The sequence below is a fragment of the Diplotaxodon limnothrissa genome, linkage group LG19, assembly GCF_057381915.1.
Source record: "Diplotaxodon limnothrissa isolate DT_005_m linkage group LG19, D_limnothrissa_male_GT1.1, whole genome shotgun sequence".
Classification (NCBI taxonomy): Eukaryota; Metazoa; Chordata; class Actinopteri; order Cichliformes; family Cichlidae; genus Diplotaxodon; species Diplotaxodon limnothrissa.
In genome coordinates this window covers 12,639,037-12,653,835 of record NC_140614.1, presented here as the reverse complement: position 1 = coordinate 12,653,835, position 14,799 = coordinate 12,639,037, and the positions used below count along the sequence as shown (strand labels likewise).

Below are 14,799 nucleotides of genomic sequence, written 5' to 3'. Positions count from 1 at the left end.
TGCCGGTGTTTATTGAGGGCAGTAATGAGTGTGTGTGGTCACAGCAAAAAGCCGTGTGTTAATGATGCAGCCATGGCTGGAAGCCTAAACGTATTCGTGCATGTTCACCTCCTCTTGCATCATTCGGCTAATATTTAATGCCCTTCAAAGCTGTGTATAGTCGTCGCTGCTGCGATTGCGAGTGCATGTTTGGCAAGTTGCTCATTATGTAATGCAGACTAAATGAAAAAGGGAGCAGGCATCATTGATGGCGATACAGGCGACATGTTTGTAAAAAACGTTAATCGTAGCTGCCACGTGTTTGACCCGAGGTCAGCCGGGAGGTGGACTCTTGCTGTCGTTTCCTCTCTGTTCGTCTCTTGTTGTTTGCCCGGCGACGTGAGTCAGTCCTGTTGCTGGGATCTGCACTGCACCACTGCTGCTCAGCTCCCTGCCGTTTCTGTTTTCCCAAGGAACGAATGGAAGATGGGAAGGTGTGCGGCTGTGCGCGAGAGAGGGAGGTTTATGAGTGTGTGCGTGTCCGTGTCACTCGTGCCACTGGATGTGTGCACATTGCCACGAAAAAGGAGAAAAGGGCTCCCCCTCTGCATCGGTGGGAATCAACCACTGTGAAGGAAATTAAAAAGAAATAAAATACAGGGTGAGATATAATCAACGCGCAGCCATCAGTTTGTTCTCCAGGGCGTGCAGAAAGAAATCGAGTCACCGGGTAGAAAACCGGCCATGCATCAGCACAGAGCTGCACACGTGCATGCACACGCTGCTCGCACAGTCGATAGAGATTGATGGAAGGGAAGGACCAATTTCAAGCCTCTTGTCACACATGCGATCAGCTGCCTCAACCTGACTGATCGTTTTTGATTAATTAGTCTATTGCAGTCCAATGTGTGTGTGTGTGTGTGTGTGTGTGTGTGTGTGTGTGTGTGTGTGTGTGTGAGCGAGCTGAAACGCTTACCAGGCAAAGTTAACGGCTTTGTTTACCGTTGAGTTAATGATTGTTTCTATTATTTAATGAAACGTTTGGATGGTGAGCGCCTTTGCAATCGGTTTAACAGTGTTGTTGTACCATAATGAGCTGAGCCACTCAGCAGACGAAGTGAACTAAAGTGGTCTGAAAGACGTGAGCGGAGCCTCGATCGGCAGATTCTCGCACATCGTCCGTTCAGTTTCTTCTGCTTGCAGATGATTGCAGGGGGGAGGCGGAGCCTATCCCAGCTCTCGCAGGACAGGTAGTCAATCTGCCGCAGAAAACCATTGACACCTACAGTCAATAGAGAATGACCTAACCCCACTGGAGAACATCCAAACTCCACACAGAAAGGCCCCGGACTGCATGTGATGCGTCGGCGCTAACCGCCGCGCTGCTGCGCTAGAACATAAGCATCTATAGGATGCTGTGCAATCCCATTAGACAGATGGAAGGACGTGGGAAGTAATCTGGTTTCACCACATGACACCAGTCCGCATGCAAGTGATTGATTAAAATCATTTAAATTCAAGTTTCCCAAGTTTGTTCTGAGGGTTTAATCGACTTCTTTCACTTATTGGGAAAACTGCGGTTAAAATAATCAATAAGGAAACGGACCAGTCAGTGCAGCTTTGAGCTCAGGTGTATTGTATATGTGTCCTTGTATATGAACGATGACATAATAAATTCTGCGGTTTGTGTTTGATGCAATGCAAAGCAAAGCAGACAGTCATCTTTTGCATTAAACCAAAGGTTAAACAGCGGACAGACATATTAAGCTTCTTTGCATTTGTCCAGACGAGACATTTCACTAAGAGCATTTGAATGGACTTATGAAGAGCGCTATGACTGGAGCCATGCTCTGTCTGGATGTCAGTGCAGCGAGATTTGGCTTGATTCAGGCAGTGATGTTATTAAGTTGAGTAATAAGCAGGCTCGCACCGTTTGTTCACATCTTTACTCTTCAGCTCTCTGGACTCTGGCACCTGTCTGCGGGCTGGACGAGTCTGAGGTGTTTTAATATGTTTTAAAAGCTTGTGAGGAGGATGTTTCAGTTCTCCCCTCTTATCATGGATCCCAAACTTCAAAACGTTGGCACATGCCTGCAGATGTGAGGTTGTATCTTCTTCTTCACAGATGATTTTGTTTTCCTTGAAGCTACCGTCACCCCCCTCTAAACTTGAGCAGACGTGTGTGTGAGGGGTGGGTAGGTGTGGGTAATTTGTGGAAGTGCTTGTGTGTTATGACTAAGCCGCCATCTGGCCACGAGCATACTAATAATCTAGGCTTACTGCTGTCAGCACAGTTAATGCTAGCCTTCCCCTGCTCAGTCCACTCCACAGTAAGAACTTCCAGACGTGGAGATAAAAACTGAGTGACGGAGGAAGCAACGGGGATCCCGATGCACAATGACCCAGCATGGCCATGGCATTAGCAGAAAAGGATGAGGATCCCCGGCCATGCCTTTGCCTCACCATCTTATTTGAGCTGCTTCAGAGGGGTCGGTCGCTGGTTCAGGCCTTGGGCGCAGTCGCAGCCATGTGCTGCTGCTGGTTCTGGCCGTTTGGCTGCAAAGCTGAGGAAAAATCCCCGTTCTTAGGATCTGCGCTTCTCAGGCTGGGACGGCTCCTGAAAGACAAGCTGTCCTGCGTGGTCCAGGACCTGACCGCCTGCTTGTCCTGCCAGAGAGACTCCAAGGAAGGCAAACAGCCGGTAACTGTGGGCGGATGGGCTCGTGGTTTTCTGTGTGGGGCTGGGATGGCTGATAGTACAGACTCTTCACACTTTAAGCTGCAAAGTTTCACACAACCAGCCCACATCCCTCTGTGTGCAGTAAAAATAATCTAACAAATGCAAGCATGGAGTAGTTTTACTGTCAGAGGCTCTTAGCAGTAATGAAACAACGTGTGCTTGCAGCTCTGTTTTAGGCTCGTGGTGACGGCAGGTGGAAGAAGGTAAAGAGTCATAGTGTTGGGATACACTGGGATAGTGTCTTCCCAGCGTTAATGCTATGTTGGGAGTGTACTTGCAGTGTTACTTGTTGATAAGTAGTTGCTGTCTTTGTTGCTGTATCGTGGATCCTTTGCTTCTGATTCACACAGAGTCTTTTCTGGGTCGGATGCGGTCTAGAGAACGACGTTTGCCATTACTGTGAATTATTTGTCATCGAGAGGTGTTTAACATCAGCAACAAGCATCGCCACTTAACCTTTTATTCAGTTGTGGGCATCCCTTTGAGAGGGAACAGCATAGAGTCGTGGCATTACTTTGTCTTCTGGCTTTAATGCAGTGGAGTGCATGTGAATAGCCTCGGGGGCTGAGCAGAACGGGTGTTTTAATGTGAAGCTGGCTTCATTATTAAAACACACTCCTCTCTCAAAGTCCTCGGAGACTTGGCGGAATAATATTTGTTTAGGATGAATAATAAAAGGCGTAAATGGGCTCGAGCGGAGCGCGACGGGGCCGGCCCTCCCCGCTCGTATTTCTCTCTCCTCCCCTCTGCTCTGTTTGATTTATGAGTGCGCGTCTTCTTTTATTGAGCTTTGAAAAGAAGATGGCATGGTGGCACTATAGCCCACTAACACGGCAAATGAATCACCGGCCTGCCCACCGGCCACAGGCCTCCGCTCTTTCTCGCGCGCTCTCTTTCTCGGCCTCACGGTGTCATGACAAGGCTGTCATGCTTGACGCCAGCCCCGGGGGACACGCCTGTTTTTCATGCCCTCCTCCTTATCTCCTCTCTCCCCGCATTTGTTTGTTTATTCCTGCAAAGATGGGGCTCCTCCGCCGGTAAAGTGCAAGGCTTCTCCTTTGATTTGAGCAACGTTTCATCTGCAAGGCAGACTGAGCTCTGTACATAATGACTCCATCGGAGCATTAAAAGGGAGATAGAGATGCTGTTTAGTGTTTATCTTGCATCCTCCCACTCTGACAGAGCTCAGCTGTGTTTTCTTTTTCTTTTGTTTTCTCCAAGTGTTTTTGCCCAGACTTGGAGAAAATAAGTGAGACTTAATTATGCAGCGGCATGCTTTACTAGCTTACTCAATATAAAAAATATTGTACGTGCATGTGGATGTGCACACGAACTGAAAACACTGTCTCTTTAAGGAGACTGAGGACGTAGACGGATGACCGCGGGGTGAGAGGAGTCCAAATTTAAACAGAACTTAATCTCGTTTGGTGCAGTTTGTAAAGTTTAGTCCCGATATGCCAAAGCCGAGGATGCTCCTGCTCAAATCTGGGCTTGGCAGGAAGACGTCTGTTATTATGCATTCACTGAGTCTGGTGCAAATATATAAGACGAGGACTGAAAGCAGGTGATTAGCTGTATCTAGAAGCTCTGCTCTAGCTGATGATGATTGCCTGCTTAAAAAAACTGGGAAGTTTGGTGTGAAGGCTTTGCAGACAAACTTGCCCAACAAGCAACAGCTGGGGGTTAAGTTGCGAAAGAGGAAGCGCCACAGCCTTGGTTTGCATCAGGCTGCGAACTGTTGTCAGATGCCGTTCCCTTTCTCCTCCACCGCTCCCCTCCCGCTGTGCGCCGCCACCATGAGTCAAAATGAGATGTTCATGTCACGTTTACTACAAAATCATCGAGGACCTGAGAACTGATTGTGATTCCACACACCTACTGGCAGAACTTGAAACGCAGGTCTGCAGTGTTAGATGCAGTTTGGTGTCTTACACGTCTATACTGCATTTACACAGCATTTTACAACCAGGCAGGAAGCTGCAGTGCAAGTAGAAGTAAAAGAACAGTAGCAGGAAGCTATAGGACAATAACTAACCTTCCTAATTGTAATCCCTTACATTTATTTACCCGAGTGAGGTGAGAAAAATGGTTCCATTATAGTTTGTTGTTAAAACCATCCAGCATCTGTTTATTTCTGTCCACATGTAGTAGCCCGCGAGCGAGCGATGCATGTCATGTTTTATTCTTGTACGAGGCCATAGTTAACATTCCTGCACTGTTACCCCCACCCGCTCAGAGCCTCCCAGTTTTGAGTCAGCCATTCCTGTGTGTGTAGAGGTAACAAGCCAGAACAGTCTGCATTGTACTGTCGCTATTGAGAGACTGGACCCAGATACAGCCCCCAGCCTCTCAATTCAGCTCTCTGGAAATCACACCAGCGAGGTCACCTGGAGCCGAACAGGAGAGGAAGAAGCGGAGGAAGAAGAAGGAGGCATATCTGGAGGCAAACGGACAAAAGGAAGTAGGATGGATGGCAGTCTGTGGCGGTAGAGACATCGGAAGAGCAACGCTGATACGCGGCGACAGAGAGTAATAGCTCCTGGAGGAGAAATTCCCCCACAGGCCAAGTGGCCAGACCGTCCGCTACGTACTGATATGCAAAACAAGCAGGCAGCAAGCACTTTTTCTCTGCCTACGCTCACAGACCAGTGGCCACTCCGCCCCAGAGGCTGAGGTGCACTGAAGTCTGAGGGTTCTGACTTGGGCCTGATGGAGAGACGGGCAACGGCGAGCTAAAGAGAAACCGCAGAAGAAGAAGGAGGAGGAAAGTTGATGAGGGTATTTGACTGATCATCAGAGGGAATTAAAAAAAGAATCGAGGCAGGTCAAGTAAACTTCAGAGCTCACTCTCTCCGAGCTGTTATGCCAATGTCCAGAGGAGGCCGGCTACGCAGGAAGAGCTGCTCGCTCGCCCGCAGGACCCAACAGCAGGCCACGGCAGCATGGAGGCTGCTCTACAGACTGCTCGTCATGGTGACTCGCAGACTGGGAGAGGTAGTGGATGTTTAAACCTTAAAATATGAGCTTCAGTAGGAGATTTTAGAGCCATCAGGATTAAACATTTAAACAGATGTAGTCTGGCTTCGCTGGAGAAGGAAACTAGGTGTAGGTTGTGCTTGATTGTTGTGTTTGGGATGTTTGGATTGACAGGAAAGTGTTTTTATTTGACTTGACGTTGGAATTAAAATCTCTGGCTTTGATTTCGGGGATCTAGGAAACGGACAGCTGGCAGACGAGCGGAAATAAAAAGAAATGCAGCTGGAAATGCATCACAGACAAAATAAGAAGAATTCTTCTCCAAATTGGTTTGAGCAGAAGTCGAAACACTATCCCCGGCTGACACCTGTCAGCAAGAAAACCTGATCAGGAATTCACAGCAGCGCTGTCAGATCCGCTTGTTTTCCGTGGCGCTCCCTGGCTTTTCTCCCGCCTCTGCTGGTTCACGTCCTCAGCTCTTAATTGGTTATTTGGGCTAGCTGTCAGGCTGTGTCGGTGGGATTGTTGTGAGGCGAATGCATTTCCCGAGTCATGACTGCGTGGCGTCCACCCACCAGCTTTCCTTCTCTCATCACGCTCCGTCCGTCATTAGCGTTGATGAAAATCTTACTAAGCGACCTGTGTGAGAGCTGAAAGTGTTTTCCCCTCCTCCCCCCACCTCACCCGGCTCCTCCATCATCTCGTTTGTGTGTGTGGGTGTGTAACAAGAATCAAGTCGGCACTTGAATGGAGGTCTCTAAAGACCTGGGCAAACCTCACCTTCGGGTGCCAGAGCTGAAATAAAACACAGTTATCTGTCTGCACAAGGATGCTCTCTCCTGTCTGGAGATACTAGCGGGCTGTTTGATGAATATGTCCTGCTGATATCCTTCAACCTTTGTGTTTCCTTCAGGCAGCCCCCCCACCGTCTGCCTCCATGGTGCATTATGGAGTTCTCCCAAAGCGTGTATCAGTGAATGAAGGCTGACTGGTGCTGTGTGTGTGTGTGTGGCAGCAGCATCAGTGCTGGAGGTGGATTTTATGATCTTTAAAGGGATAGCCTGTGTCAACAGCTCTACTTATGTTCCAATATCCTCATGTTTCTTTGAATCGCTTCAGATTTGAAAGCGTTTAAATGCTAAATGACACGCGCACAGTCGCATTAAATGTTTCCTGTCACCTCAAACATGCTCAATATGACATGATGCTAGCTTTAGCTAAAGAAAAATGCTATTTGTGAGCAGCATTACTGCTGCGTTGCTGTGGTTCTCACTGCAAACATTTATACAGGTATGTCTGCAGCATGAGTGCATCTTGTGTTGTGCTCTCCACTAGGAACATTAGTCCCTACATCAGAGCACAGGGAGACTTCAAGTCCCCTCATAATTATCAGCCCACATTCAAAGACCTCCAGAGTGGAGCTACAGTGGGAGGTGGATCACTTGAAAGAGGCTTAGCCCAGACATACATAAAGGGCATGGAGAGGAATTTTTCCCCCTTCCCTTTTTCTTCTCTCTTTTTCAGTCTTTGCACACACACACACACACACACACACACACACACACAGTCTTTGCTGGAGTATTGGAGGGCCGTCTCTGGAGTGACCATGTTATAATGAGCTAGCTGATGAGTCGCAAGCTTATTAATGGCAGACTTTATTATCTGCGGTCTCCCTGGGAATGGGCGGAGGTGGTGCTGGGGGGTTACGGGTCGTACCTCACACACACTGTGAGAAGATGCGTGACTCGGGTGAGCTCTCACACACTTCCTGGCAGCGTATCTGTTCTGTAGTGACAAAATGAAGGTTTTATCGATCCACGTCTGTTACTGCACAGTTTTGAGAGGGAGCTGCGACTGACTGCTTGCTTATGCAATATTTTAAATAGCAGCACATGCACGAGGAGGCAGAGAGTGCTGAGCAGCTGTTTTGTTTGGCGTCTTGGCTGTCCCGCTGTGCTGTGTTGCTGTGCAGCGGACTGGAACCTGCTATTACTGGCATTTATCAGCTCCTGCTGATTTTTTGTGACTGGCCACAGATTACAATGCTACATCATGCCATTCACTTGGAATAAGGGGGTCTGGGCATCATGAGGCCATTTTTATCACAAGCATCAAAGGTAATTGATAGCAGCAAAGCTTGCTGCAGTTGAAGTGTTTTGCTTGACACGCCTGTCAGGTAAGAAATTAGTAGGTAGGATTTTGATTACTTGAGCATAGTTTGCATGTATTGCAGTGCTTGCTAACTGCAACCCAAACATTGCAACAATGGTGTAAGTTGGAAACAACAGAGAGGGTTTTTTCCCCCTTTTGCTTCTTGTTTCCGTAGAACAGAGCAGCTCCTAATAGTTCACTTTCTGACACGATTGCTCTGAAAGTCTTACCTGCCACAGGCAAAACTTCACAGCGCGCTGCCGACGGCTGATGTTAAGTTCTCCACCCCGGGCGGTACAGTCCACTAAAATGGGATGCGAGCGATCTGCTTCTGTAGAATATTTTTGTAAATGCTGTGACGCTAAGTTCTTCATGGGGTTCCACCCATCAAAGGTGTAAGCTGGAAGAAATGACTCATTTATGTGTGGAAGGTTGAGACTTCCTCTTCATCAAACACCAAATATTTCACACTAATATACGACCACTTGGGATTTCTTGCCATGTCAGACTGTCTGTAATCGACGTGACACAAAGCTGCATAACTGTCTATTATGGATTATGGAGAATAATGAAATGTGCTGTAATGCTATCTGCTGGGATATCCAGTTGCTAATTCTGTAAAGTCTTTGATGCAAAGCCAATTAGCACAGAGTACATAACTAAATCTCAGTAACACTCTTACTGTACCCAGGGGGATCGTTGACCAAGCGCAGGGTGGAGTGATCCACGTGGTTATTTTACACAGCTTTGGGGCTGCAGTCATTAGCTGTGGATGGTTAAATGAGGGATCTTTAAATGGATCCGTGAGAGTTTGTGTTCAGGCCGTGCGTGTCATCATACAGTGCAATATCTTCTTATTTTATGCAGCTGACTATAATAATCCTGCCTAACCTACATACACCACCTTCTCTCTCTGTCGCCCCCTACAGAGCGTGGACACAGTGTGCACTCTCTACCACTCCTTCCAGGAAGGGTCAGGCTCGGGCAGCGGGGGTCTGATGGATCACGGCGGGGAACCCTCGGTGAGGCAGGGAGGGGATTTGGGCTCGAGCCCTACGGGAGACGCTGCCCTGCTCAGACCTTGCCCCAAGCATATGACGGCCACAGAGAGGTTACGCAAGGTCATCCAGGAGCTGGTGGACACGGAGAAGTCCTACGTGAAGGTGAGACCAGCAAAGAATTTCTAATATTAAACTTCACATCATGATTTAGAAAGCTGTGCCCTTATTGTAAATTGGGTTTTTTTTTTATGTAAGGTTACTTTAATAGATGATGAACAAGAGATCAGGAGCATAAAACAAGCATTCAGAAGAATTTGTTAGCTGTGAGTAGTCGCTCAGCCTGTCTGGCCAGTCATTTTATAACCTTTTTTCCCCCACCTACCATTTTTCATTTAGTCTCCTCCCCCCACACGCCTCCTCTTCAGCCTGCAATTGAGGGAGAGGATTGTCTTCAAAGTGTGGCCTGATTTTAGGCATCTTCACCATGCAACTAGGGGAGGGGAAAGCCCATATATCAACTTAATGAGTACAACAGTCCCCGCAAGGAGTGGGGGAATTAGGGGCTGTGGTGGTGATCTGATAAGAGGTTCAAAGGTTAAGTGCTGACCACTTCTGTTTCAGGACCTGACCTGTTTGTTTGAGATCTACTTGAAACCTCTACAGAACGAAACCTTCCTCACACTGGATGAGGTAGGTGGAGAATTATTTATCCTCCTATCGCACTCAACTATCCTTCTCCTATCACCCCACCCCGATCAGGTGGGGGTGATCTCTCCCCTGACCTGGCGTCCTGGCTCCCCCTTGCCGTGGCATTTATATCATACCTACTTCCTCACTCAGCCTAATCTGCTGTAGGCTTGGTTAGCATGGGGGGGGGGGGGGGGTCTACTAGCCTTTGGACCCTTACTGGATACAGACACCCCAGGTGGGAATCGAACTTGTGATCCTCCGCTCCAAAGGTGTGTAGTCAAACCACTACGCTATCAAAAATGTCCGGTTATATTTTGGACCTCAGAGGGTTAATCCAACAACGACCAGGACAGAGAGCCCAGGGATTGAACCGGCGACCTTCCGGTTACAGGTGCGATTCCCCAACCCCTGAGCCACGGTCAAAACAGTGAAACTTAAATTAGACGTGTGTTTGTAGATGAACCGCCCCATGTTGTGTAGCTTTCTGGATTTTAGACTTATTTATTATACAGACTATATAGTACATAAAATCAAAACTCACGTTTTTTATGTAACTAAAGTGTTTAATTATGTGGGCTACAGAAAGTAATTAAGTTATAGACTATATGAAAAACATGTATACTTACTGCATTTGAATCATTGTAACCATCTGTAACCACCTGCATGTGGTTTGATTTTGCCACCCTAAGAAAACTTACGTATGCTAACTCTGTTGGACACCTAATATGTGGAGCTTTTATTATCCATCGATGAACTCTGCCGGGCCAAATCTCCCTCATTACTGCTCCAACTGCCTGGAGGACAAATTAACATTCTCGTCCGCCGAGACAGAGGGCCACACCAATAAAGGGCGGCTTAAGAGCCAACCCACCTCAGCTTAATATGCCACGGCACGGCTGTCCACTGCACGTACTCTTCATTAAAGAAGGACTGTTTTTCTCCGTTTAACAACTCAACAGCATATATCGTTGCTGTAGCACGCAACTTTCCAGCTCTGTGACCTCAAACGTAGCACATCTCTCCCAAGTATTACCAAGACACACCAGCTGATGGGCCTCTAAGCATCGGGGCAAATTAAGAGGCCATTATTGGACACCGGAATGTGACCGGACACAGGACAGACAAGGGCACGCGAGCTTTTAATGAAAGGAAGTGGCGACCCTGGCTGGATGTGTCAGATAGCGCTTGTTACACAGCTGAAGTTTACTGTGTCCATTTATATGTGCTTTATTTGTGCGCGGCTGTAGCTTGTCCCTAAGTGCCTCTGTCAGAGATGGAGCCATCACAGTGGAGCTGTTATAACACTCTGGGGTGCCGTCTGCTATGAATTACAAGCTATCCTGTCTGTTTTTCCTCGTTGCCACACACTCTCTCACCCTCTGATGTTCTTTCATACGTCCTCACCTGTCACCTGTGTCGCTTCCTTCTCCTCCTCTTTCTAACTATTGTTCTACTTCCCTTTTGCCTCCTCAAAGATGGAGAGTCTGTTTGGCAGCCTGCCTGAGATGCTGGACTTCCAGAGGGTCTTCCTGCAGACCTTGGAGGAGAGAATTGCCTCGTCACCTGACTTTAGCACCCTGGAGACCCCCTCGCAGTTCAAGGTAAGCAGTGTTGGGAGGGTTACTTTTAAAATGTATTCCACTACAGATTACAAAATGTATTTGTAACGTATTCTGAATACTTTCCATTACTTAATTTCCCGTCATTATGTGGGGTGTAGTAGAGGTGACATGGGCTGCGAGATTGAGACACAGACATTAGAGCCTCTTAATGCGCGTTTTGTTTGGGTTTCCACCAAATACCAAAAATAGGGAGGACATAGCCTAACATGAAACAGGAAACGACCACACTGTAATCCATTTATTTCAACAAAGTAACTGTATTCTGAACCTTTTTAAACGGTAACTGTAACAGAATACAGTTACTCATATTTTGTATTTTAAATGCATAACGCTGGTACGTGTATTCCGTTACTCCGTTAGGTAGAGAAACGTCACGCTGTTTGTTAAATATCTAAAGATTCAGTCCCGAATCCACACAGGCTACAGAGAAAAGAGAGATCTTTCAGGTGTTGGGTTTTAAATAATTGAGGTGGTGCAACAGAAGCGTCATCGGCTGATTTATGGCCTCAGTGTGAGGAGGTGTGAGGTCTATCGATCGCGGCGGCGGTTCACTGGTCGGATTGTGAGCTGCTGAAAGCCAGTGTACTGAAGAGGCTGGGTGAGAGGAAGAGGACAGAGGGGGCATTTTGAAGGGAGGGCACGGTGATTCAGTCGTGACTTCACATGTTCACACCCTCCAATCCTCTCTCGTGCTTTGTGTTCACACTGGTGTTCCCCCCCCCCCCCATCTCTTCACAGAAGCTGCTGTTTTCCCTCGGGGGTTCATTCCTCTACTACGCCGATCACTTCAAGCTCTACAGCGGCTTCTGTGCCAACCACATCAAGGTCCAAAAGGTCCTAGAGAGAGGTACAACACACATCTTAATATTCTGCATAGTAACGAGAAACAGCATGCAAAAACAAACTAATCCACCTCCGCTAAATTTAGCTTCCGTGCTCCTGTGTTGCGTCAGAGGAAGCTCGGCCGCTCACGGCTGAAGGTTCGGTCTTCTCTTTTGGGAAGCAAATCAATTATGTATGAAAGTAAATGTCCCAGAGTGAGACGGTGGGTGAAAGCGAGGTGAGCGATGCCTCTCCAGTTTAGCACCAGTCCCGCTCCATCTCCAGCACCACGCACGAAGGAGCACACGGCTCTCCACCTTTCAGTTTGTTATCGCCCTTTTCTCCTCAAACAGATGATGTTTAAACAAATACATGCACATATAAATATTCTGGCTTTGGATAACCTTGTCCTCTAACAGCAGATGTGTGACCGTGACAATAACTCTCGCTTCTCCCACAGCATGTGACGCTGGAGAAATTTTAAAGTTGATTTATGCCTCCTCAGATGTTGGCCTTTCCGCCACTATTTGGGATGAATGCCCAGTAGAGAGAGAGGAGTGTAAGCAGATTGGCTTCTTAGCTGACGGGGCTGTGTGGGAGGCTGTGTGGGATATTCCTCGAAGGAAGCAGCAGGGCTGATCTTTAATAGGATTAGATGGGACAAAATCACTAAAGTACCTTGAGGATGGTTAACCAGCAACACTTGAAAGCGTTTTAGGAACAGTCAAAATGATTTGATCTTGTAAATTATGTTAATGATATGCTTAAAAGCAGGCTATAAAAAGATGTTTTGCTGCAGAGGTAAAGCCTCCTGTTATTTTTTGAAGATGCAGATTATTTTTTTAACCAATTGTTCAGATATGTAGATGTATTAGGTAAAATTTTCCCCCCATAAGCATCTGTGATTTTGGCGTAGTGATTATTCCTGAGTGCTTCAGCATGCGGGCGGTGCTAGCTTGGCACAAAATGGTTCCAAGTGTTTGAGTAAGGGAAATAGATGCCAGATATTCACTGGGTTTGTGCACCCGCTCTTTTAGCCAAAGCTTTAAATGACGGGTTGTGCTGCTCACAATTGACGACTGCAAACTGATATTTGAGCAGGAAGCATAATATTTGCTTAGTACGGATAAAACAGCCGAGTAGAACATAAGTGACGGCGTGCGAGTTTCTAGTTGGCTCAGCAAAACCGAGAACACCCAGCGCACCTCTGGTCACGAGCAGCTGATCCACAACACATCGCAGAAATCTGCGGCTGTTGTGAGTCCTTTAAGTAATTATATACTCATCTCTGTCATCTTCATCCCCCCTCCTCTTCTGCCACGCCATGGGGCCCGGGTTGCCTTAGTTTCTGTTTATTTGTCGACTCGTTAATTGCCTGCCAATTACTCTGCGAGGCGTCGACGTGGCTGCACGTCTGTGGCTGGCAGTGCTATAATTAATACTTTAATGGCCCCCCTCGGTAACGCTGTGGAAGCATAGCGCTCGGGGAAAATGTCAGCACCTTTACCGAAGGCCTGCTCTGTCTTATACCTGCTGTTTCACGTTAACCATGCGGCCCCAACTTGGTGTTTTACCAGATTTAATGTTACAGCATCAAAGATTTACACTTTGATACCACAGTGGTCGTAGCAGGTGGAGAAGCTCACACTCCCCCCTGCTGGAGACGCATTATTGCACCGCGATTCTGCACTGACCCACATTTGCTTTAGTAGGTTAGAGCTTAATAACGTAGCCACGGTCCGAAACATAGACCAGAAGCAAAGAGAACAGACGGCTTAAAAAGATCCAGATTAAGTCTGAGTGTTTCTTTCCTTTAGCCAAGACGGATCAGACCTTCAAAGAATTCCTCGATGCCAGGAACCCCACCAAGCAGCACTCTTCCACCCTGGAGTCCTACCTGATTAAACCAGTGCAGAGGGTGCTCAAGTACCCCTTGCTGCTGAGGGAGCTGGTCTCCCTTACCGACGGCGACAGCGAGGAACACTACCACCTCACCGGTAGGAAGGCTGCGTGCAATCAAGCGCTGTGCTATAAACAGGCCGTGCTGACACTCGGCATTTCGGTGTCACGTTAGTCGCACGTGGAAACATTAAGTGATAACCTTTGGCATTTTTCCAGTACAGGGTGAACACAGTCACCCACAGGGTCACGACTTGGTCCTGTTAACACTCTGTTGTGTCTGCAGAGGCCCTGAAAGCCATGGAGAAGGTGGCCAGCCACATCAACGAGATGCAGAAGATCTACGAGGATTACGGCTCCGTGTTCGATCAGCTTGTTGCCGAGCAGACTGGCCACGATAAAGAGGTGAATTAGTGTATTTTTGGTGGAGTTTCCATCAGTACATCAGAGCGCAGCAGTTTAGGTGATGCGCACGCCTCTAGGGTCTGAATACATTTATAAATTGATGTAATATTTACTCAAAGCCAAATCATGTTTTCTATGTTCACGTATGCTTTCAGTGTTTTTAAATTTGCCTGAGCTTTGAGCCTGTGCACAAACCCGAGTGTGCAGTGCAACTCCATTCACAGACACGCTTAGCCTGAGCCGTAAAAAGCTCAGCGCCTGCCTCGACTCTTTCTTAAACTGTCTGCCGTCCCTTACGCCTCTCTCAGGTCACAGAGATCTCTATGGGAGAGTTTCTCATGCATTCCTCTGTGGTCTGGCTCAACCCTCATCCGTCGCTGGGCCGCATGAGAAAAGACCCCGAAATGACCGTGTTCGGTGAGTCAGCCCTTTTTATTTTTCACCATTTCCCTTAATTGTCACTCGTGGATGTTTGCAGTAGAGAAAGTGAATCGATATAAACCAGCTGTATTGG

General features: G+C 47.5%; 1 protein-coding gene across 1 annotated transcript in view; it reads left to right on the top strand.

Moving 5' to 3' along the window:
- Nucleotides 1-14,799, top strand: part of tiam2a (TIAM Rac1 associated GEF 2a) — a 39,610-nt gene that overhangs the window by 20,973 nt on the left and 3,838 nt on the right. The window contains exons 15-21 of the mRNA XM_085379256.1: nucleotides 8,776-9,009; nucleotides 9,469-9,537; nucleotides 11,013-11,138; nucleotides 11,898-12,006; nucleotides 13,799-13,978; nucleotides 14,167-14,285; nucleotides 14,594-14,702. Of these exons, the coding sequence (XP_085235382.1) occupies nucleotides 8,776-9,009; nucleotides 9,469-9,537; nucleotides 11,013-11,138; nucleotides 11,898-12,006; nucleotides 13,799-13,978; nucleotides 14,167-14,285; nucleotides 14,594-14,702 (946 nt within the window). The remainder of the gene's footprint in view (nucleotides 1-8,775; nucleotides 9,010-9,468; nucleotides 9,538-11,012; nucleotides 11,139-11,897; nucleotides 12,007-13,798; nucleotides 13,979-14,166; nucleotides 14,286-14,593; nucleotides 14,703-14,799) is intronic.